This window comes from Excalfactoria chinensis, chromosome 1, assembly GCF_039878825.1.
Source record: "Excalfactoria chinensis isolate bCotChi1 chromosome 1, bCotChi1.hap2, whole genome shotgun sequence".
In the NCBI taxonomy this organism is placed as follows: domain Eukaryota; kingdom Metazoa; phylum Chordata; class Aves; order Galliformes; family Phasianidae; genus Excalfactoria; species Excalfactoria chinensis.
Window position 1 is genome coordinate 97,211,930 of NC_092825.1, and position 25,646 is coordinate 97,237,575.

General features: G+C 42.3%; 1 protein-coding gene across 2 annotated transcripts in view; it reads left to right on the forward strand.

The window, feature by feature from the left end:
• The first annotated feature begins 5,957 nt into the window (after nt 1-5,957).
• JAM2 (junctional adhesion molecule 2) overlaps nt 5,958-25,646 on the forward strand; it is a 32,581-nt gene continuing 12,892 nt past the window's right edge. Inside the window, exon 1 of one of the 2 annotated variants that reach the window (XM_072331836.1) lies at nt 5,958-6,158. In XM_072331836.1, coding sequence (XP_072187937.1) covers nt 6,104-6,158 — 55 coding nt within the window. In that variant the 5' untranslated portion in view covers nt 5,958-6,103. The remainder of the gene's footprint in view (nt 6,159-25,646) is intronic. The other variant, XM_072331828.1, reaches the window with a different exon arrangement.

Consider the following 25,646-nt stretch of genomic DNA (forward strand, 5'->3'; position numbering starts at 1 on the left):
ATTCTCCTTCGTCACATTTTAAAGCCTCTTGGAAACTTTGTTAAGGCACATGTAAGACAAGAAAGTGATCCAAGAGACCCAGCACAGCTTCACCAAGAGCAAAATCACACCTGTCCAGTCTTCACTGGAGTGATGGCATCAATGGACAGAGGAAGAGCAACTGATATAATCTACATAGACTTCTGCAAGGTTTTGGCATAGTTCCACACCACATTCTCATCTCCAAATTTGATCGGAGGACTGAAGCACCTCTCCTATGAAGAAAGGCTGAGGGAGCTGGGGTTGTTCTTCCTGGAGAAGCAAAAGCTCCAGGAAGGCCTCACTGCAGCCTTCCTGTACTTGAGGAGAGCTCATAAACAGAAGGGAGTCCATCTTTTTACATGGCCAGATAGTGACAGGACAGGTGGAAATGGGAGCCACATTGCTGTCAGTCTGGGGTTAGTTACGAAGTTGTCTTTAAGCTTATTTGTCATATATGATGCTACAGCTGGTACAGCATTATTTCAGTAACCTACCTTAAAATTCAGCTTCATACATACATTCTTGTCAGCAACTGAAGTGGTAGCAGTAATCCATGGCCAGCGGCAGTAATTTCTTTGTATGAACACAGTTCTGAATCTACCACCATCAACACTCCTGGCTATCATACTGTACACTGTTGCTTACATTGAATCAGGAAGCATATGACAATGCTGTCTACTTTGGTGCATTCTTTTCAGCAATTTACTTTTGATTGCTACTGAGCTGTCCACTTTAAAAGACAGTAATCTTCCAAATTCAGTTGGAAAAAAAAATAGAATTAATATGAATCAAAGTTAAAAGTATGCAACAGATTGAGGGGATATTCACTGAAAAATCCTACTGAAAACAATTAATTTGTATTAGTGTTGTCTTCTTTTACCTTGATATTTTCTCTTTCCTGATTCTGGTTTGGCAGCCACATTAGATATGTTGTATTTTGATAGTCTCATAGAGGTATTGTGTTCTACTCCAGTGCTCTAATCCACTTCATGATATTAAGGCAACTAATTTATGGCACATCTTTGTAGGCAACATGGACACTGCCATCAAGTGCACTCTCAGCATGTCTGCAGAATACACCAAGCTGAGTAGTGCAGCTGACACACCAGGATAGGTTTGAGAGGTGGGCCCATGCTGATGTCATGAGGTTCAACAAGACCCGGAGCAACGTCCTGCAATCCCAAGCACAGATATAGGTTGAATGGAGAATGGCTTGAGAGCAGTTTGGGAGTGTTGGTTGATGAAAGACTCAGCCTGGGATGGCAGTGTGCACTTGCAGCCCAGAAGGCCAACTGTATCCTGGGTTGCATCAAGAGAAGTGTGACCAGCATGTCAAGGGAAGTGATTCTGCACCCGCTCTTCTCCACTCTGGTGAGACCCCAACAGGAGTACTCTGTCCAGTTCTGGGGCCCCCAGCATAAGAAGGGCATGGAGCTGTTGGTGTGGGTCCAGAGGAGAGCAACGAAGATGATCAGAGGGCTGGGGCACCTCCCCTACAGGATGGGAGCTGTGGCTCTTCTCTGGAGAAGAGAAGGCTCTGGGGGGACCTTGTAGCAGCCTTTCAGTACCTGAAGGGGGCCTACAGAAAAGCTGGAGGGGGCTTTTTGGTAAGGGTATGTAGTGACAGAATGAGGGAAAATGATTTTAAGCTGGAAGAGAATAGATTTAGGCTAGATATTAGGAAGAAATTCTTTACTGTGAGAGTGGTGAGACATTGGAACAGATTGCCCATAGTGGTCATAGATGGTCCCAACCTGGAGATATTCAAAGCCAGGCTGGTTGGGGCTTTGAATAACCTGATCTAGCAGGAGGTGTGCCTCCCTATAGCAGGGGGTTGGAACTAGATGATTTTAGAGGCTCTTTCCAACCCAAACCATTCTATGATTCTGTGGTTCTATGATATTCTGTCTTTAGTCAGCCATCATCAACACCTTCATGGAAAAAAAGAAAGAATACGTGTATATAGATGTATATATTTTGCTTCTTTTCTTGGAACTATATTTGCTTGCAGCTTTCAAAGTGCAAAAAAAAAAAAAAAAAAAAAAAAAAAAAAAAAAAAAAAAAAAGGTGTTTTTTTTTTTTTTCAAATAGCAGTTAAAACAACACGAAACAGAAAAACAAATTAAGAAAATGCCACATAAGTAGAAAGGGGACAAGGCCTACTGCATCTAGCTGAATGGACAGCTGTTAGAGCAATACTCAGAGCACTGAGAAAGCTAGGTGTGGTGACAACGAAAACTGCAAAAGAAAGAATGTATTCCTTCAAGTGTAGCTCTCAATGTCTCCAGTACTTACACGCGGCTGTTAACAGTTCCTCACTCTAAGGGCAAGGCTGCACATCTGATTGATACAGTGTAGTCCAAGCTGAAGGTCTGGCCAGAAACTGAAATACACAGCACGCTGATCAATGAGTTTCACAAAAGAAGTTTGTGACAGAGTGCAAAATGTGCGCTTCGGTGATTAGGTTGCTTAATTATGTGGAATCTATTTTAGCAAATTTATAAATAGATTTCCATCAGCTTTTCTCATTTCTGTGCCCATGACCACACCAGAACAGTCCCTCTACAGCTATTTGCTCCAGTCTTCAGTCCTTAGAAGAGCATACAAGAGACAACAACTTGGTGTGCTTGGAAAAACAAAGATGCGTATATGGATTCAACTCTCAAGTAGCTTCTTTGACCAACTCAAACATAGCATTTCTCTTTTGGGAAGGAATATGAAAAAAGCTGCTTCTTTCCTTCTAAATATGGAAAAGTATTCAAGCATCTTTGTTCTTCTTGATCAAAATGTAAGCAGTGTAAGCAGCACTAACAATCAGCCCTACTACTCTCCTTGTATATGTACAGATATACTTCTGCACAAGATAGGGTTTTTTTGCATGCCTTTCCCTTTGTTCCTCAGTGGCGCTGTATCCTAAATCTTTTCCTTTAGCACTTCTAGTAATCTCTCTGGACCACCTAAATAAGCTCAGACACACACACATACAAGTTTAAAGAAAACACAGGGAAATGGAAAGAATGCAGAATTATGATCCTCTAGACTTTCCCTGATGCTTCATTCTGCATCCAAGAGATGACCAGCTCACAGACACAGCAATAATACCTACTCATCAACAGGTTACAAATACGTTCCTGCTGGCATGAAACTATCTGGCTGGTCTACTTCAGTTCCACAAGTAAACTTGAGGCATGTCAGGCTTATGCCTGAGTGGAATGCAGCAGGGAAGCATGGCTTTCTGTTAAACTTCTTTTCCTTTTTTGATGGCAGTGAGAGGATGAGATGGATTAGCTCTTCCATTCATGTCTTCTTGTTTGGTATTTGTAAGCTGTGATATATGAGTGATTACACAGGAATTAAATCTTCCTCTTTTAACCATTAACTAAACAGCCAGTTCTCATGGAGCAGTGCTTTTCCCCCTGCATTACATGCTTTTAAGTGGAATCATAATCATCTTCCTCTCTTACCTATCAGTGACATGATTATTTGCATTGCAATGCCTTTAAATCTAAAAACTATGCTTCCAAGGTGAATATTTTTATGCTTAGATCTTTTTGATAATTTGTTGGAAGGGTTCGATCCTAATAGAAGATGTAAACTTGTAATGTTAAAGCAGCCAGCAGCTGTACTATGAAGTTTCATTTATCAGAGGAAGAATCACAGAATCACCAAGGTTGGAAAAGACCCACAAGATCATCCATTCCAACCACCCACCCAGCACCAATAGCTCTCACTAAACCATGTACCTCAACACAACATCCAAATGTTCCTTGAACATCTCCAGGGTTGGTGACTCCACCACCTTCCTGGGCAGCCCATTCCACTGCCTGACCACTCTTTCAGAGAAGTAGCATTTCCTAACGTCCAGCCTGAACCTCCCCTGGCACAGCTTGAAGCCATTCCCTCCACTCCTATCACCAGTTAAACGAGAGAAGAGGCTGACCCCCAGCTCACAACAACCTCCCTTCAGGTAGTTATGCAATGTAAGAATGTGGATTTATCTAAAATGTTGTCTAATGAAATGGATTTTTTAGGAATTATTGAGATCATTAAGCAGCTGAGTCAGGAAATCATGTTACACTTACACATTATTCTTAAGGATTTTGCATACAAACAACTTGGCTATAACAGTTATTGCAAAATAAGGTAGATTTCTTTATCCTTCATTCTGTGTGCAGATCCTGTTGCTTTTATCATAGAATCATAGGATCATAGAATCACTTGAGTTGGAAGAGACCTTTAAAGGTCAGCTGGTCCAATGCCTCTGCAATGAACAGGGACACCTACAGCTCCATCAGATGCTCAGAGCCCCCATCCAGCCTGACCTTGAGTGCCTGCAAGGACAGGGAATCCACCACCTCTCTGAGCAACCTGTGCCAGGACCTCACCACCTTTATTGCAAAAAACATTTTCCCTATATCCGATATAAGGTCTCACTTATATAAGCTGAAAACATTTGAGTGGATTTACTGTGCTAATAGACACGCTAATGAAATCCAAATTAAGTGTTATATAAGAGTCCATATATTTGGACAATCAGAATGGAGTATTTACTGTGATGAAAGGACTCTGATGGGAATCCTAACAAGACACCTCCTCACCACTGACACTGACCTCTTCATTCTCACCATTGGTTCATTGCCATTGTGCTGGTTTCAGCAGCCACCCTGCGAGCTGTCCCTTATCTTAATACTGTACTGACACTTCTTGATATTCCCCACCTCTAAACCTTTTTTACCAGGCTCCTCCCATAGAGTGGCAATATATATTTGCTATATGTACGTGTGTGTATGTATATACATATATACATGTGGTGGGGTTTTTTTTAGCTTGTATATATTGTATATACATATACAATATACATTGTATATTGTATATAATATTGCTTGTATTCTACATACATTTTTGCACTTGATTGATAGACTCAGATTTGGATGTGAAGAGTTTCATCCTAATCCTCTGATTGCTACTAAAAGAGCTGCTGGATACTTCATTTATAAATAATCTTTCCCCATTTTGCTACAGTCTAAAAATGCAGCCAATGTTGCTGCACTGATCATCAGAAATACTTGTAAAACTTTTCCTGTTACAGAACCGTATCACAACGCTGGTGTATTTTAAGATGTCATTAGAAATGACTCGGATGCAGAATTGGTTGCGATGAGTTGTTTTCTCCCTGTTTCCTAAATTTAAAGGGCCACTGCACCTCCTGCATGTTTAATGAACAACTTCCCAAGCCAAGTATAAAGAGCCAAGACAGGAGGCTGTGGAGGTGACCGTGCTGCCCTGCTGTGCTGGCAGACACACGCACACAGCATCCTGCCCTGCACAGGTGTGATGGATGGCTGTGACTGAGCCCTGTGTCTGAAGGTGCTCCCTGCCATCACCTTGCTCCCTTTTAGCCCAGAGCATCCACCTGTACTTCTGTTTCACCAATTACCCCGTTTTCATCCCACTGCTCTCCATCCTGGATGGCTGTAAGAGCGGAAGCAAACACAAGCAGTGATGGTGAGCTTCTCGAGGGAGAAGTTCAAGCTTTTTGTAATCGAAGCCAAAGTTTATTCTGCCGCTGCCAACGCCCGTGAACTCACATATAAACACGTACATACGGCCGCGAAGAGCTGACAAGTGGGCACGGCTACGAGCCCTGAGGGACGACTCGAGGCCCGGGGTCGCTCCGCACAGCCCGGGGACACGAAGGACCGAGCAGCCGAACCCGGGAGCCGCCCGCAGGCACCGAGCAGCGCGGAAAGGCGCTGCGCCTGACAGCCGCAAACTTCGGCGCCCACCGCCAGCGACCCCCGCCCGCTCCCCACCTGCTGCCCCGGCGCCGCCTGGATCTGCCCTGCCGCGGGCTGCCCCCTATCGGCCTGTACCGTAGGGGAGCTCCGGGGCGAGCGCGGAGTCCCGCAGCCCTGCGGGGGCCGCCTGAGACGAGGCCGGGCCGGGCCGCCCCCTCGCTCCACTACGCTCCGTTCCGTTCCATTCCGCGCCGGCCGGGCCGCGCCCCACGCCCCGCCGCAGCCGGCGTCGCCCCGCGGTGATTATCCGCTGCCGCCCGCGGGAAGCGGCCGCTGCCGGGAAGATGGCGAGCCGCCGCCTCCGCCTGCTGCTCCTCGGGTACTTGGGGGTCCTCTACTGTAAGTTGCCGCGCCTCCTCCTTGGGAGCACGTTCGTGCCGCGTCTGTCCGTGTGCACGTGTGGGTGTGCGTATACAGTTGCCGTCGCCTCAGGGAGCGCTCCCGCAGCCCCCGGGCCGCCTGCTGTGCTCGGGCTGCGCGGGGCGCGGAGGCGGGTGGCGGCCAGGAGCTGCCCCGCGGGCAGTAGAGGGCGCCGCGGGGGGCCGGTTGGGGCGCGGGTCCCGGCCTCGTCCCGGGGGGCAACGACCGCGGGGCTGGCGCGGATGTGAGCTGTTCCAGCCTTAAGGCGAGCTGGCCGCTCTCTGCGGCGCTGCGAGTGTTAGGATGCGGGCTGCGCGGCGTGCCCTCCGGGGTGGTCCTAAAAGATGAACGGGCAAGTGCCAGAAATGTGCTTTCTGCGGGTAGCGCTGCTTTGGAGCAGACTGATGTTACCAGCGCGTTTACGGTCCCGTTTAACTCGTTGAAAAACCAGACGGAGAGATGTGAACTTGGTAAAAGCTGCCCCACCCAGAAAGCACATGGAAATAAGTGAAAGCAGAGCACGGGGCCGAGTAGCTGCAGAGAAGCAATGAATGAATATGCGGTGTTCATAGTGCCAGTCATCTGAAGAGGCTGGCGCTTTTGGATCACATCTGACTGTGCTCTTGTGCGCTCTGTGTCTCACTGCTGCCTTTGGGAAAGAGACAATATGTGGAAAGGATGCACTGGAAATAAAAATTGTGTAGGTCATGTTACCTTGCTAACAAAGTGAGAACCTGAGACCTGACTGTTTCAGACGTGCAGTAGGGAACTCTTGCATTGAACTTTAATTCCTGCTCACCTAACATAAATCTGTGTGTGGAAGACCTTTTTTAGAGGAAGGCAGACTCAAAGTGACTCTGCTAGTTCTTTGGCTTGGTGGTTGATTTTCTTTTCCTCTGTCTTCACTGAACTGTTTTCAGTTTTGCCCCCTCCTCCCCAAGAAGGCCCTGAAGCATGTCCAGAGCAGGGCAATAGAGCTGTGAGGGGTCTGGAACACAAGTCTGATGGGAAGCAGCTGAGGGAGGCTGGGATTGTTCAGTCTAGAGAAGAGGAGGCTCAGAGGAGAGCTCATGACTCTCTACAACCACCTGAAAGGAGGTTGTGGTGAGGTGGGAGTTGGCCTCTTTTCCCAGATAAGTGATAGGATGGGAGGGAATGGCCTCAAGTTGTACCTTGAGAGGTTCACATTGGATATTAGGAAAAGATTGTTCTCAGAAGGAGTAGAGAGGTGGTGGCACAGGCTGCCCAGCAAGGTGGTGCAGTCGCCATCCGTAGAGATGTTTAAGAGCCGTGTGGATGTGGCACTGAGGGACGTGGGCATGGTGGCAGTTGGACTTGATGGTCTTTTCCAGACGTTAATGATTGTTAATGTTCTGAGAGGACAGGCCTTTAAGCGATGTACACTATGCTTGTTCTCTGGTTTGGTAGCAGTTTTTCTTTGTTTTTACCTGTACAAGACCTTATGAAGAACCTGGATTGTTAGGTGGGTGGCTGACATAGGCTGACGTAGGCTTCCTCTATCACGTAGTGAATTTAAGGAAAAAAAGAAAGTGTTCTTTGATCTTTTTTTTTCATTTGTTGTTAGTTTCGTGGGCCCATCTAATTAAACAAGGCTGCTGTGAGTGTTTTATTTATTTAGTGAGTAAGTGAGTGGGTTTAGCATTTTCAGGCTGCTCATTGTTGGGTTTTGTGTGTTGATACTGCTGGCTTTGGTCAGCATGGAAATGCCACAGGGTGGGTTGAAGGCAGTACACTAGGTCTGCTGGCTGAATTGTTGGCATACACTTATTTTTCTCTCTTCCTGTCACTGTTCCCCAAAAAAATGCCAGGTGGAGAGAACTCAGTTTGCCAGCAGTGTGCTGATATGGATTTTTTTTGCATGAAGAAAGTGGCTGCAGGTGGGTGTGCAAATGCTGATTGTTTCTGCGAGCTGGAGGAAATTCAGGCAGAAAAAGCTGCTGGGAGTCTGCTGCTGTTCCTAGGGCTCCAGCGTGCTCATGCTGACAATAAGGCTGAGTAATGCTGGCATTCGTGTCAGATGTATGTGTTGAGTTGTTTCTAGTGTGGGTCTGGATCCCAATGTGCTGCAGAGATAGCAGGAAATGGGCAAAAGCTAATGAGGAAAAGAATTAGGTTAATGCTAGAAGAGCGTGAGGGTTATGTTGTAGAGCAACTGTACAGAACTTGCTTGGTAATTCAGCTGCGTGAGTTAAGAGCTGGATAAATTGGTCATAGGAAGTCAGCATAGCCAAGAACAGTGCTGAGGTCTTTTCAGTGAGAGCCTAGTAAGAAATGCTAATGTTCCAAAGAAGGAGTGGTTTCTCTGAGTTAAAGCCTCTCTCATCTTTAATTTAGGGGAAAATAAGGGGAGTTGGAGACCGTCAGTAGTACAGTGTCAGTCTGTGTGAGCTCCATAAAACGATGCTGCCTGTGAGTGTTTTCAGAGGTGAGCAGGCTAAGATTTGTGAGCTCTGTTGGTGCGAGTTAGAAAATGTACAGAAGTTGTTGCTATTAATAGTCACGGCAGCAGTTGGGGAGGTGGTACATACTGATGAACTGGCTCTTCTGTGGAGCTTCCAGGTGTGGGGTTCTTTTTCTTTTTTTTTTTTTTTTTTTTTTTTTTTTTTTTTTTTTTTTTGCTTAATTTCTTTGCATTCCTGTAAGTTAGAATTAAAATTTGAGCTGATGATGCTGAAAACAAATGCAATGCAATGTGTCGGGGTGAGGACAATGCGGAGGCAATAAATAGCAATCTTACATAAACATTTGGTGGAGCTCCCTGGGGTAGTTTGATTCAGCAATAAATAAGGCTAGGATGTGATTTTCTTCGTATTGGCTTTAAAACACTCTTTAGTGCTTGGGAATCTTTCAGATAGATACAGAGGTTCTAGGTCAAAAAAGTCACATCTCCATCCCTCAAAGAACTTGAAGAGCATGACTGCATTAGCTGTACAAAATAGTGTCATGTTTAGAAGTCTTTAAACTATATTTTCCCTGTTATATATGATGATATTCTTCAAGTTGACCCCCTGTCTTCTGTACAAGCCCTCTGTGTTTGCTGGATTAGCTTAATAAGGACTTAACTCTGATTTCTAAATTAGAGTCCATTTTCAGGTGAGATGGAATTTCTTAAATTTGCAAGGCTGTGCATTTCCCTAAAGTCTGTACAAAATAAGACTGAACCTCTCTACTTTTTTGCCTTTTTATTTTATTTATGCTGTGGTAACACAGCATAACATACAGGAGTTCTTCTAGAACGTTTAAGAATTGAGGGTTTGGTTGGAAGACCTTCCTGCCTCTGCAAGAGAGACAGACCTCTATCTATTATTATCTTCACAATTCCTACCTCTTGGTTAGATCTTCAGGGCTCAGAGGAAACTTTGGCTGTGAGCTTTATTGGAAAGTCTCACTGTTTTTTTCAGAACTCGTATTTGAAGGGATGTCTGTTTCAGAGGGAACTCAGCCAGAAGCAGTGCCACCGTTGGGTAAGGGTTTGTCTCTCTCTTTTCTGCCAGCAGAGAGGAGACACAGAGCTTCTTCCTGGCTCACCCTGTGGTATACTTTCTTCTGATTACTGCCACTACAGCCTGCTATTGGATGTGCAGAAGGAAAAATGAGGATGACTGCTTTCCCTCATTTTACTCTGTAAGCATGAAATGCACCTGTACCATCACTGCAAGGCAGTCACGATTCACAGTTCCCTTTTTCTGTTTAGGGTGATTGTATTTGAGTTGGAGTGCTTGCTTTTACTGTTTCTTGGCCTCCAAGGTCCTGTTCTCTCAGCTTCAGTGCTGCAGTTATTTGTTCATGTTATAGGACATGTATTTCTGGTGATCATGACTACAGTAGGGCATATGGCATTGATAATGAGAGCTAAAATTACCACTGTTAACAGCAGATCTAATTGAGCCTCAATGAGGTCTTCATGTTGGCTATTTAACTGAATTACACCAAGTTTGTTGTTGTTTTTTTTTAGTGATAATATAATATTTGTATTTCCTGCTGCAGACTATTTTGGCAGCAGCATGCTGGCAGCTGGATTCTGCTGCAGAAATTGGCTGATTGTGTCACAAATGAGTAAGAATGTGTGCTTGAACTTTGACTTCACATTTTCTCTTCAGTTGACTGACTTAAAATTTGCAGGATCATCTTTCACAGCTTAGAGCTACCAAGCTTTTCAGAGGCCACTGTCTAACTCCAGATTATTGGGAAAGTACGTGTGCAAACCTGCTTCTGAAGAAGTGAGCTGAAGTTGTTAAAGACAGTTTTTACAAATGGCTTCCTCAAGGGTTACCCCAAGTGCTGGTGGTCATGAGCAAGTCAACTCTTTTTAAGTATGGGAAAATCATCTTGTGTGGCTAATATACAGGAAAATCAGCTTTCATTCCATTTCACGTGAGTAAACAGTAGTGATGCTCTTTCATTAAAGAAAGACAGTGACATGCGTGTAAATCTTCTGCAGTAGCAGTAAGAAAGCTTCCCTTGCTAGGTGGGGAGGTGAATGTTTGGGCTGTCTGCATTTGGAGGATCAGTAACTAGTAACATAACTCTGAAACTGGAATCTAAATGTTTGTTACGATTCAGTCAGTTTCCATCAGTGCTGTAAAATGTCATCTTTCTCTCAGAATGTTTCTAAAGATGTTCTCTTTCTAATTGATTCCTTGCGACTGGAGTTCTCATTTAACAGTTCTCTCAGAGAAAGAGGTATTTGGTATCATGCTCTCTCCTAGCAATAATAGAGGTCAGTTCCGTGTAAAAGCTTACATAAAGGAAGGTTATTAAGCATCCACTCAGCAGTAAATTGCATTTATATCAAAACAATTAAATTTGTTTTTGCCAGGGCTTTACAGAATGGCTGAATTAAGGTTTCCCTGAAGTTACAGACCAATATCAAGCACAACCACTTGCCACAGACTATCTTACTGTTGTGGTTGGTTGGTTGATTGAGATTCTTTCCCCACTTTGATGACTTGGTAAGTTATCTTAGTTATCTTATCCCTCCCCAGTTATGTTATCCCTTTCCAATTTGGTGGCTAATATCTAGCCGGGTAAATGTTTTAATGGAAACTTAGGGAAACGTTATGTGGAAACTGAAAGTTTCTGACACAACTGAAAGTTGTACTGGCAATTTTCTTATTGCTAGTTCACCTTTTCTTCCCAAGAAAAGCTAATTTTGCAAGACTAGTTTTTACTTTCTGGCGTGTCGTTTTCCATCCTGATTAATTCTCAGATCTATCTGAACTATCACTTTTAACATAACACTTCTGCAGAAAAGCCTACCACATCTTCCTCAAAGTGTTGTACATTATTTTGCTGTAATTCTACCACGGGAAGCTTTGAGCAAATATTATGGTGTCTTGTAATCCAGACAAATGAGATGTTTCCTGAATGCTAGTGCTTGGGAAAGGAGAATGGGATAGAAAATGAAGCTGGAGCAACATTTGGATGATTGTGTGTGCTTGCTCTCACCTGTATTTCCAAAGCCACATTTTCTTCTGGAAGTCTCCAGTGGCTTAAGTCACCTTAATGCTCACAAGAAATCGTTAAGCACTTGAGTGCTTATTTTGTAATACTGGCAGAAGGTAAGCTTGGCAGCTGAACATCTGGTCCCGTTCACTTGTCACTTCCTAGCATGCACTGTGAGGTGAAGGAGATTTTGGAGAAGCATGAAGGAAAAAACAGCCATTTCTGAGCAACAGCAAGCAGTAGAGGTGGCAGACTAAGTCAGAAACGTGCTTTCTAGCAGTGACTGAATACTCTTTAAATGCTGCTAAATTTAACAGATGTTAAATAAGCATTAAATGCCAGCAAATATTTGTATGTGAATGAATTAATGAAATGGAAATGTTTTATTTTCTGGCAGTATTTGAGGTTTTCTTTGTATCTTGCAGTGAATGCCCCTGCTACTTGCAGCTGACCAAGTTAATGTTCCTCCCAGATGTAATGTGGTCTACGAATGCAAATATATGTTGTAATCGTTTGAAAAGGTCCTGAAAGTATATCAGCACTGAAATAAATCAGTGTTTATATATTGAATAGAGCAGTTGAAAATATAGAAGAGGAAGAGGCATATTGGGACAGCCTGGTAGTTGTAAGAGCTCATAAGGTTTTTAAGATGCTGTTTTTGTAGTATTGGATTGACTAGTAAAGCTGACAAATTCAGGGACTCCAGTCATGCTGGTAACATCAAAAATTTCTGCCTGGAATAGGAGGCATAGAGTAGTAATCAGATGCATACCATAGTGAGAGTATGCTTACACATTGCAAAGCAGTTCTTGAGGCTGCGTTAGCGTAAGCTTTTCATTCTTGTCATACAGTCTTAAGAAGCCTTCACATAATTCCATTTTAAGTCAACTACTTTCCCCCTCCCCCCCCCCCCCCCTCCTCTTCTTTTCTATAGAATACCCACATCCTGGACATTGCTTGATTCAAACAGTGCTATTTGATAAAGAAGTCTCCCAAAATGTATTAAGTATAAGAAGCAGATGCAATTCTTATCTGCGTGTTCAGTTCAAGTGCGGTTGAAGGGATGGCTCTGGGGTACTTCCAGAACTTACTGTATTTTGTTTTGAGACTTTCAGTAAATAATGTTCTGGGGCATAGGAGTCATCTGGGAAAGCTGTTTTTCTACATGGAATCAGCAGCATATACGGAGATAGTGACTAAAAACTGTTTTCAGCTCCTGTTGCTATGACTCTTAATATGAGTTCCAGTTGTATCTCTAGCTGAGTCCTCAGCTCTCTAACAATGCGTGCAGTTGCTCTTCACTTCAGATTTTTATCCTCCCTTTTTGAGAGGGGGGGAAGCAAAAGCATTGCTCCTGAGGCCGTGTCCAGATTTTGCAAAATGTTACTGTCTTTCTAACATAAATAGCTCTTGGGAGAACATGCTGACTTCTGTGAGGGAGTAAGGAAGTGATATCTGTTTATAAGCATTCAAACTTATTTAAGGCTTGTGCAAACCTCTTCCAAGTTATGTAAATAGAGAAGTAGGCCTGGCTGATTCTCGTGCATACAGCTGAGAGACTTGCAGGTGCAGAATGCTTGTATTAAGTTAAAGCAAACTCCATGCCTTTTAGGGAACAATAAAGCAGTGCAGAATTGTTTTTGTTTTTTTCCCATACCTTATAGGATAGTCTTCAACAAAAAAATCCCAGAAAACTTGTGTTTTCTTCCAAAAAATGTCATAAGTGTTTAAGGCATTTATTTACTGTTAATGCATATCTATGAATATCTATGCAACAAAGTCTACTTAAAAACATTGTTTTACACTACTTTGGAAAGCTGAGAGCAGACTTTATGACTAGCCAAACATCTGATAAAATGGTTCTTAATTTCATCTAGTTAATTGGGAAAATGTGGATCTTACTGTCACTTGTAACAGTTGTATGTCAGTGTGTGCTTTATTTCATTCAAATCAAAAGAGCAGTGCGCGGGAGAGTAGGCCGGGTAGTGAGCATATCTGCTGACCATTACTGAAGCAATGTGATATCTGTGGCTTCCAGCAGAGATTAGAAGCTAAAAGCATTGAACAAAACACAGCAGGAGGGATAGGGAGGAATTTCTTTCTTTTGAAACTGAACTATTTCATGTGTTGCATGAATACAAGGAGAATAAGACAATATTAATAATAGTAGAACTATGTATCGTTTGTGTGCAATATGTGCATATATAAGTAGACTTGATTTCTGGTAGCCCTGCTTACAGGCGTACTACTTTCATTTGTGTCTCTGGTGTTAACAGGTTAGTGATCTAAGATTTACACTTCAGTTTTGGGATGGGACTAATCATGTGAAAATCAGAAGAAGAACAACAAAATTACAGCATCATTTTGCTGTGGAATGCTGCATTTGAATCCCTATAGTTTTTTGGAGCCATATCCGTGTGGACAAAGTCTTAAAAGCAGAAATTTGGTATGAAATCTGATTGTTTTAAGTTCTCACTTGTGCTGACTGAAGAGCAGATAATTCATGACCTTTAGCTGTCTCTGCTTTGGGATGCAAAATGTAAAGGGTGGGCAGATGGTATTAGAAGTAAAACCAGCTCCTATAGCTAAATGTGTCAAGGGGCTTGGCTAACTGGTTAAATGGAAGGTATACGTAGACTTGGCTATAAGGAGTTGCATATCTGTCAGCCCTAAAGTGGGTACTCTTTTTTGTGTATGTGTGCACATGTGAAAGAGTAATTCATTTTGCCTTGTAAGGTACCTGGTCCTTAGCTGCCATAAAACATAGCTTGGCACTCAAACATAAAGCATAATAGCTTATAGGCTTCTTGTAACAAGTGTGCTTTCAGCTAAACTTAGATGGCAATGAGTTCCTCTTATAGGAGAGAAATGCAGGTAACTATCTATTATTCAGCAGACCATCTTGTGCCCTTTCCTGGTTTCTTGACCATTCCTAATTGCTGATGCTAGCTGGTACCATGCAGTCTCAATGCAAGCTGAGCAGGCCAGCAACAACAGTGGAAGTAAATATGTAAATATGTCAGATCATCTTCGTATTAACATAGATTGTTATGTGGCTTTAGATCTGAGCTCTGAAGATCTCTTTTGTTTGGATTCCATGTAATGACAGTGCTTATTCTGGTATGCATCTGCCTGTATAACCTACATGCTAGCATAGTGCTTAGACAGTTCCTCAGATCCCTTTCTCAAAAAGAAATCCTTAAGATGAAATTAGTAAACCCAAATCGAGTACTAGAAAATACTACTATTTAGTCTTATTTCTAAAGGAAATTTAAGTTTAAGCAAATATAGAGTCATGTGAATTCATAAAATATCCATATCTTGTGAACAGTTGGTATAAAGAGAATGAAGTCAAAAGTAGGCAAAGCAGATAACAAAACAGTAGTTTAAAAAAGCATGTATGTCTGTCTGGAAGTCATGATTTCATGAAATGTGTTAATCCTTTGACTCTAGCAAGTATTTTAGACATGTGATACCTGAGTTTTAATGATACATATCTTACGTAAATAGTGTATCTTATGTATTCTATATGTGGCTGTTTTATCTACCAGACTTCTATGGATCTTCCAAGCTGCACTTGAAAAGGTGGGCCAGGAGGTGAAGTCATTAAGATTTTATTTATTTATTTATTTTAATTACAATTATCTAATGGCTTAAAAATAATAATGACTACCAGGAGCACGTTGAGATAGGAATTAATTTTGTTTCTAAGTTATGACAAAATTATTCGTCTTCCATGCAGTTGTTCTCTCCCCAGGAGTGGGGTGTTTTTTTCTGTTACAGAATTGGTGACTTCTTTTTTTTGGTGACAGTGAAACAGCTGGTGCTTTCTTAGTTTAGATATCTGCTGACAAGATAGTCAAATCATGTTACGTGAAGCTTCAAACTTGTGAATTGGGAACGTTAGGTTGCTTCCCAAGCTTGCCTTACTGACACAAAGCAGCTGAATTGCTTGTTAGCTAACCTTTCCCAAATATTCTCAAGGATGTGGCTCCTGACACATCTCTTCTGTAGAGGAGCTGTGATGATCACTGAGTTAACATGTGTGCTTGATTTTAAAAATAAATACAGTACGGAGCTGCTCTGTTTATTCCTGTTTCCTGTGTAATGTTACAGCGTTGCTCTTCTAATGTTCTCTAATCTGAATACACATATGTTTTTTTGCTTGTGTTGCTTTTAATGGGATGAAGACTTTACGGTGGTTATTATTGCCCTCTTCATTCCCTTTGAGGAAAATTTGGCACCTACTATACTGTGACCTATTGTTCTTAGCTCTACCTTCCGGCGGATTTCTTCTAATCCCCCTCCATCTTCCAGCATGCAAAACATCATCTTTTTTTTCTTGCTCTTCTTGATACATTATATGCATGTATTTTTATTGTAAACCATAATATTGATTGAAAGTAATAGCCATCAAACATAACTGTTAGCGGCTCCTGGCAGGAAGAGACTGTTGAGCAAACTTGGCAGTATTATGGGATCATGTGTGAATGGAAGTTGGATGAGCTAATCTGGCAAACTGCGTGCAGATGATCTGGAAGAGTTCACCATATTCTTTGGCTGGGAGAGAAGTGGTCATTGTACTTACAGCTTGTATTAGCAAAGAAACTGGTCTGTAGCGCTGTGAGGAAAAAAGCTACTGCATAGTCCAGTGCTTCTGATCGCTAACAAGGCGCAATCCTAAAATTCACAATTCAAGTGAAATTCATTCAAGTGACACCTCACCCTCAGCTGCTGAAAATCTTCACAAATCCTAAATCCACAAGGCATTACACAAACCTGACATTTCCATTTAAAGAGCATCCTACTGTTTTTGGAAAGATTCTTATGTATATACGCTTTTGTTTAATGAACACGCTAGCTAGAATGAAGTCATAGTTTGTTCCAAAGTCAGCAGAAGTTGAATGGAAGGAAGCCTGTGCGAAGCCCTCGTTAAAAGCTTGCCATGAGGAGCTGTTCTTGCACCCAATCCACATTAGTACAAAAGTATATTTTAGGTGAATGTCTGCTTCTGAGACAGTAACATATTTTTTAAGCTACAGATTATCGTTTCCTTCAGTGGAAGATATAAGGTGACAGTGCTGGCTTGATTTTTATTATTAATTTTTTCTGAAAATGAGATGTTTGGATGTGGTTGGTTTAATTAGCGATTCTACCTGTTACTGTGGATCTCTTTGCAGTGCCCAATTATGGCTAGTTTGGTACTCATTAAGGTCTGTCTTCTAAAGATAAATAGGTACTCATCTTCTGCAGTGAAAGTGCTTTGTAGCAATGCTTAGATTATTCAAAAAGGGATTGAAAAGCCCTATGTGGAGGGGAAAAAAAAGCTTTAAACCTGAGGAGGGACAGAGGATGCTTAGGAAATTTAATTCCAGCACAAATGGATGATACTACTTATGGAAGGAAACATTCCCTTACTAGAACAGTGTATTTGCTTCCAAGATTTGAAGTCCTAGAGACCTGATATTTTTCCTAGGATCTGGAAACATGACCTTTCCATGAGGGAGTTCATTTATTCCTCTGGATCCGAGCAAGCAGGAACTCCAGTTCTACATGGTGTTTACGGGAGTCATGACTGGTTGGTGCAGCCGGAAAGTAAACTGAATCTGTTTTCAGGCTTTTTTTAGATGTGTATTTGTGGGCTTATATACGACCCAGCTTCTTGAAAGCATTTGTCCTTTTGAAATTGCTTGGCAGTCCCAGCAAAAGTCACTTGAGCGCTGTGCAGACCTCTGCAATCAATTGTAGAACTTTTGTCTTGAACTGAGAGCCCAAATGGTTGTGTAGCTCATTTGAGGGAGTTGTTTTCTCTTGTTTCCCAGCTCCCTTGTGAAACACAAGGGCTGATTTTACGGTTGATGTAAATCAGCCCAGTACTATTGACTTCAGAGGGACATGCCAGTTTGCAGTGGGGGCTCGGCTTTGTTCTGTAAACTCAGTAATCGCGCTACGAGAATTTCTTTAGGTATTTGAACAGACAAGCGTTTTGCTGAATTGTTAGACCTGTTTCTTCAGCTCACTGCTGCTGTGCGCTACATGAGGTGCGTGGGACAGCAGCAGCCAAGAGGCAATGGCATAGGACACAAGTCTTCAGCATCCTGCAATAGGGCAGCAGTGGGCGCAGCACCGGGCCTTCCAGTGCCTGCAGGCTGCCTTGAGCCGCCGTCTCGTTGCTGCGGCAACCCGAGTGCGCAGCCCGGCGGGCGCTGGGCAGCAGGCCTTGGAGTTAGGTCTCCGTGGAGCCGCTGTGAAAACGGGAACCATAAATAGTCGTTTGGTTAATAACGTATCTCTAAAAGCATATACGTTCTAATTTCCCACTCCTCGTCACGCCAGTAATCTGTGTTGGGACTTCTAAAAGCAATTTGGAGGCTGTGTGGTATTCTCTGGAATTCATTTAGTTCGGTGTTCAATTTCTTCATAAAGGCTGACCTATATAATCCCTTCCTCTCTTGTCCCATGCCATTTGTTGTTTTTATTCCCTACTTTCTCCTCTACAGGCACTTCCAGTTCTGCCTTGCCAGCCTGCTGTCCTTGGGGCTGTGCTCCAAAGTGATCATGAATGTGATCCTAAACTCTCAGGACTGCTGCTGCTAACTAAAGATAATTGAAAACTGTACTCTTGTTATTCCTGACCTTCAAGTTAAGCAAAAAAGATATCTTGAGAGTAAAAGCAAAGGCAACCTCGGCTGGTGTGCTGGCCTTTCAGATTGCACTGAACAGCACAGAAACAAAGCCCGGCGTTAAACCGTCCCTAGGCTGGCATCCTGAATGAGAACTGCATTTCTAGACTGCTCTGTAATTGAGGCAATACAACAAAAGAGCTTTTTCACCCCTGCGAGATTGAGAGCTCTTCAGACCAACCGACACTAGCTTTCAATACAGGTAGAAATCCTGCTCTTAGTGGTACTGACAAAGCTTCTGGTCCCCTAGGGAGCAGCTCCCAGCTGGATGTAGTATGATTCTCCGATCTGCTTCTCGCATGATTTCCATCACAAAGGCAGGCTTGCTGACTCTGATTAAAAACATACTCTCTAACAGATGAATGTGAAGAACTGCTGTAATTTTTGTTTGTATGCTACATCTAATTTAAAATAGCAATCCTTATGTTTTTGGATTTTTTTAAATTTAATTTTATTTTATTTTTTTCTTTAGACCTCCAGATCTGCAATAAGTAGTAAATTCAAGAGAAACTCTGAAGTTGAGCATTGAGGCCATTTAAATGCTTTAACCTGAGTTTTCATTTGAAACTGCCTACTACTCTGTCATGCTTTGAGAAACCAACCTAACGTACACCTTCCTTTGATGTAATAGAGGTTTTACAGGTAGGGTACTTTAAAGTCCGGCTGTTATGTCTTGCTTGGGTATCTGTAGAAATATATGTGTGTATGTACATACATATATGAAGAATTTGACTACCTTTGCTCTTTGAGATATTTTAATGGAAAAGTATGAAGAGAGTGCCTGATGACTAACTCAGCAAGACATGTAATGCATGTTGGATTTCTAACTACCCTACCATCTGGACGCTGTCCTTGTTAGAAGCTTCAAATGAATGGCTCAGGAGAACAGGCAGAGGAGAGGACTAATCTACTGTGTGTGGCTCTGAGCCTGGTCTCTAACAGGAGAAAATGCCTTTGGGTTTGGGGGAACTTTCTGGGGGAGCAGGGGGAAGGTCAGTTTTTGCATGTAAGATTACTACTCAGCTGTAGAGTTGGAACTGTAATTTTGTAATAGCTTCTCTTCCAAAAGGGAAGCCAAACCAGATGTTGGATTTAGCTGGCTTTTTGTCTGTTTTTTGGTGTTTGTTTTTTGTTTGTTTGTTTGTTTTCTTTCCCATGTTCTGTAAAACTAGTCAATTTCTCTGTGAATATGAGATTTGTCAGGAATTAGGAAAGGCCTTATAGGAAAGTGGTCAGGGAGAATGAGGGAAAGTGAACAGGTATCTGTATGCACAAATGCAAGTACCTTACAAGGTACTTCTTGGAATTATTGATCTAGAATCAGAAAAGACACTGCCTGTAGGAATTCACAGGCTGTGCTAAAGCATAGAAGTTAGGCTGTGTTACTCTGCCTATGATTTTCCGCCCCCCCCCACCCCCAATCTTCTTACCCTTTGTTTCTTCTGAGTATCTAAAAGACTGCTGCTTTTTATGTACTGGTCATTCCCAAGAGTGAAGATCAAGATATTGCATTCCTAGTACTGTTTACTGAAAATAAGTAGCTGTATGTTTTTCCCTCAGCTTGAGACTGTAGCAGCACAGATACAACTTCAGTGACATCTTTGTAGTGCCAGGGAACAAGCACCGTGTCTTACTGAGGAGCAGTTTTTCTTAACAGTTATAAAAGTATTAAAAATTTAACCTAGTAAAGGCCAATTTTTGAAGCTAGTAGTGAAATATCTCATTTGCCTCTGAAGCATAGATAACACATGTACATGGTATGGGATCCCTAGGTTTTTTTTCTTGATTAGAAACATCTGTATGGACTGTGTCATAATTAGCCAAGAAGAGTGTTTAAAATCTTGCCACGTATTTCATGGAGTGTTAAGATGCTCTCAGGCACTGTATGTATTACCCACTGGCTCTGGTGCCTGGATGACTAGAACTTACTGTGGTTAAGTCCAGCAGTTTCCAAAACATTATAAAATCTGCTGACAGCTAACACCACATAAGTGAAGGGATGGCTGAGAAACCCCTTGAGTTCTTCTGGTGTTTTATACCCCATTTGTTCACCGTCCCCAAAAGATTCATTACTCCTTGGATTGGTGTGCTTTGCATAGTTGCATCATGCCTAGTAAGATACAAACTTGCTGCATGCATGTGGACTTAGATGGATTCTACAGCCTTCTCTGCAAATGAGTCTACTCTCATGTTTGTTTTCTGTGGTAGATAAGGTATGCAGGATAGATTCTGGTTGTTTGTTTCTTTCTTTTATTGCAAAACAGATAAACTTTCCTAAAGTAAATCCTGTTCTATTATTATTACGGTTCAAGAATATTCAAGATAAATGGGAGATATAAGTTGAGTTTGTTTTTTTTGTTGTTGTTGTTGTTTTTTTTGTTTGTTTGTTTTTTTCCACAATGCATGTTAATTTCTTCTAGCCCTTGTCTAAAGTTTGAACTCTTTATGCCATGTTTATTATGTTTCCTAAATGGGGCTGTTTGTGCTCAACCCAGGCTACGTTTTGGTTAATAAATCACTGGTTTCTGAAATTGGCTGGGGGTTCTGGCAAACACTGTGGAGATTCCTGCAGTTGCAGTGTCTGCTAATAGTCCCTAGCTCTTTCCAGCATGTTTATTGTGGGCTAGTGTTTACCACATGAACTGATGGAAGACAAAAGCTGCTTAAACACTCATCTGGTGACAGCAGTGTGTCTAGGAATAATGGTGGGCCTCAACCCTGGCACACTGCAGATAACAGTGCCTGCACCACCATGAGCAAGATGATAGTTAACTTATTGGTTGTGGTGACCACATAGAATCATAGAATAGATGATCATTTCAATACAGGCCAGTTTCAACCCCCCTGCTATGTGCAGGGTCGCCAACCACCAGACCAGGCTGCCCAGAGCCACATCCAGCTTGGTCTTGAATACCTCCAGGGATGGGGGGCATCCTCAACCTCTTTGGGCAACCTGTTCCAGTGCATCACCACCCTCTGTGTGAAAAACTTTCTCCTAATGTCTAACCTAAACCAATCCTCCTCATAAACAGCCATTCCCTCTTCTGTTTATACTCTCCCTTTAAGTACTGAAAGGCCACAATGAGGTTTCCCTGGAGCCTTCTCTTTTTCCAAGCTAAACAAACCCAGTTCCTTTGACCTTTCCTGATAGGAGAGGTGTTCCAGCCCTCTGATCATCTTAGTGGGCCCTCCTCTGGACCTTCTACAAGAGCTTCATGTCCTTCCATGTACTGAGGGTCCCAGACCTGGATGTGGTACTGCAGATGGGGCCTCACAAGAGTTGAGTAGAGGGGGACAATCACTTCCCCCTCCCTGCTGGCTGTCCCTTTTTTTAATGCAGCCCAGAACACAGTTGACCTTCCAGGCTGCAAGCACACACTGCCAGCTCATGTCTAGCTTCTTGTCTACCTGGACTCCCAAGTCTTTCTCTGCAGAGGTGATAAATTTATCTGAGGTGATAAATTCTATCTGAGGTTAAGTAGTTTCTTCACTTCTGTTTCTTGTTTATGAACTATGCTGTTTGTGGGCTACTTGACTTAGGAAAAAAATATGGCAACACAAGCGCCAAATGCCATGTGAACATTGTGACTGCGATAAGACACAAGGCGTCATTTGAGTTCATAACGGTTGCCTTCCTGTTCTCTGTTGGGAGGTACTGTAAGAGAACTGTCTGTGTTATCTCTTTATTCCTGGGACACTGGACTTCCTAAGCTTTCGGTATCCTTTGAAATCCTTTGTTCAGCTTTCTCTTGGCCACCTGCTACTTAGAACTTGGCAAAACAAATACCACAAGACTACGTTTTTTCTTGTACTTATTACTTTGTTTTGATTCTGTTCTCATGCAATTTCCTCCAGGCACCACAGTTTCCTTTGATTTGGTTTGACTAATACACTCTTCCTTGATGATTCTTCCAGCTAGTGTCAGTTTACAGCTGCGTGATAATTAAATGGAAACTGCGTTTTGTGGGCCTAGTTTCAAACAAATTAAGTTACTTATGGAAGAGTAGGGGTTTGTTTGTTTTTTGGTTTCGTTGTTTTTCTGTCTGTGTATGAAAGCATTTGATGAATTAAAAAGTTTGGTAGTACAGTAATCTGTCATCTTTTCTCTATTGCTCTTCATATGGTGAATTAAAATCCAGTGCTTGAGTACTGACTTCTGAATAGTTGGCAGAAACTTTTCTAAAAGGGCACTGTAAGGAAGAAGCGCTCTAGCTTTAAAGTCCTCTGCTGCTTGATCAGGTTTTGATCATCAGCTACCACTGCACCATCTTAATGCTCAGATGCTCGTGTTTCTTGAAGAGGAGCATGTACATGTGTAGGTTGTATGTGACAAGGAGGGCTTTGTGCATGAGGAGTATGATTTCTTTTTTTTCCTTTTTTCTTACAAAATGTTTTGTACCTGTTACATTGCATTACCGGACTTGTGTATTCTGTAATGCCTTGATCCAGGAAGAAATACACAGACTTGGTGCAATTGCAAGCTCCCAATACAAAGTATACAGAGTAATTTCACGATAACTTCCACAGAAATTAGTAAGTCCACGATCTTGCTCCAGAAGCCATAAAACATTACTTCCTATCATGTATTCTAGCTCAAGAATACTTAAAGCAGGTCAGGGAGCTTCATGATCACTGTATTAAAGAGGAGAGAGAATTTTCAAGTTTATGAAATGTTGTGTGTCATACAGTGTTCAGGTTGTTTGGTGTGCAGACAGAAGGCTGATGTGCCAATAATATTTATAAATGGCTTTACCCACACACTTAGGGCCTAGAAATGCTTCCTACTCAGGTTTAGCTGAAGGCAGGGCCTCAAAACAAACTGTTCTACCTTCCATGAAAATGTGAAGGAAGATGTTATTTCAGTAGGTAACGTGATTTTTTTACATACCGGCTTATAGGACACTTATTTTTTTTTTTTAACAATTCTAGGAACGGGTTTGGATAAAAGTAAAAGCTGATTTATAGGGCTTAATAGAGAATGTAAAGGAGAATTATTTCAGCATCCCTTTTAGGGCAAGCTTAGGCAAAATCATAGATGGGCTGTGTGTGTAGGTGCAGGGGCAGCTGTTACTTAAGGAAGTTCTGGGGGAGAAGAGGGGTTCCCTCTTCCACTTTCCTCAGGGCTCTTTTAGCAGTTTGTTCTGTTTTACTTTTAGAAAAGTCCAACAGGAAAGTTTCCTTTCTTGATGGAGCGGAAAAATTTGCAAGCATGATTTGTAATGGAAATATTTTTTGCTGTTTCTGTAATCGGAGGGAACATAAATGTCATTGCCTGAACTGTAATCTTCGCTTTGTATTTACTTTCATATTATAAACTTCTGCCGTAACTGTTCTGGGGTGACACAAAGGTGATTAGGACATGTTGAGGACAGGAGAGCTGCACATGAATTTGGATCATTTATTAATCTGCAGATGTGAAAATTCACTTCATTTCCTAGTGTGAAGCTGTACTCTCTGAGAAACAAGGAATGTTGGACGTGCATTTGGATTTGGGAGAGAGAGGTAGTGAGATACCTGGAAAACAAGCAGCTCTGAGTAGTAGTGCAGGTGTGCCAGGGTCCAGGTATTGAGGCACACTTAGGAGGCTGTGGGACTACTGTGTGAGGCAAGGCCTGGGCTGACCAGTGCCAAACACATGACTGGGCCCAGCAGCCACCCTGGGGGGGCCTCAGGGACTGTTTGAGGAAGAGAGGACACACAGAACACAGCAGGGAGAGTTGAGGGGAGCAGAAACAGCCCTGCAGGCACACAGCAGAGAGAAGGAGGAGCAGCAGGTGCCCAAGTATAGTTGCCCTTGCAGCCTTAGAGAGCCCATGGTGGGGTCAGGCGGATGTTCCCTGAAGTAAGCTGCAGCCCATGGGACAGCCCAGCACTGGAGATGAACTAAAGTGTGCAGAAGAGGGACTGTCAGAGAGGAAATGTTATGACTGACTGTCCTCATTCTCTATTCTCTTTGCACCACTCAGTCAGTAAATGATATTGGTTTTCCCCAGTTGAGTCTGTTTTGCCTGTGATGGTAACTGGCAAGTGATCCCCCTCCATTTCTGCCTACAAGCATTTTAATCTTACTTTCCTTCCTTGTCCTGTTGAGGAGGTGTAGTGAGAGTGGCTAGATGGATGACAGGCAGCAAGCCAAGGTCAATCCACCTCAACTGGATACTAGAAACGAACAACTGAACCTCTGCTGTAGTGGTGCGGACTCAAATAGCTATTCTAACTGCTCTCTGACTCACTGCCACTATGGTTCAGGATACTTGTATGCCAGAATCTGTATTTTTAAAGGAACTTGGAGAAGTACTAGAGCATTATGGAAAAGGGCCCACAGGAGCATTTTAGATGGAGAATGGAGTATATGGTACCAGGCTTGAACAACAGGGAATGATCTTGGGAAGAAAAGCAAGAGATGACTCACGGATGTTATCTCTGTATAAAGAAAATGTCATCCTAAGTCAGAGCTGTGAGTACTCATAGCTGAAAGCCAGACAGACTCAATGAAATGATAAATGATGAACACACAGACAGAAGTAATGAAGAACCAAAAGAAGATAATAAGTAGCAAGGGATACTCTATCTGTTCATGTTTTCAGAACAACATTGGGTATCCCAGATACGCCTAATGAGGGATGGGAAATTAATTTTTGAACAAAGGCGGTTTGTGTATGCAAGAGGCAAATAGCAGGTCAAGCTGGACTAGTTTCTATCTCTCCAAATAAGATTACACTCCTATTTTGAATTGGCCATATTTCTAAATACTGGTGATGGGGAGTTGTGCTCGCTTCTTCATACCCTTTGTAGCAGTTGTTCAGTGGCTGATGTGGACATAGGAAATAGAGTGTGAGATGAGTGTCTATACTGTCTTGAAAACTTATCTAAATCCTCTGGAACTTGAGATGCTTTTGGAAAAATATTAATATAAACTTGTGTAAAGAAATGTATTCAGTCATTCCTGCAGGGTAGGGACACCCCTGAATCATGAGGGAATGCAGACTGAAGTACTTTCTTGAGTTTCTTGTCAGATACTGCACATATGATAACCTGGATAAACAGTTTGTGGTATTCAGGAAAAAAGCCTGCCATATAACAGAAATACAGTGGAAAATAAGCTCACAGGTTAATGCAAGTCACCTGAACTAAAAACAGACTGAGATGTTGCCTCAGTATAACAGCACCTACTGTTTACACTGAACTTCTCACGTGTAAATATTACCACAGTATTGTTACAGAGAAACATTACTATTCTCTCTCTATATATGTATATATATACTTTTTTCTTTACAGGTGCCAGGTCATAGGAAAATATGTATTGTTCAAGGCTACC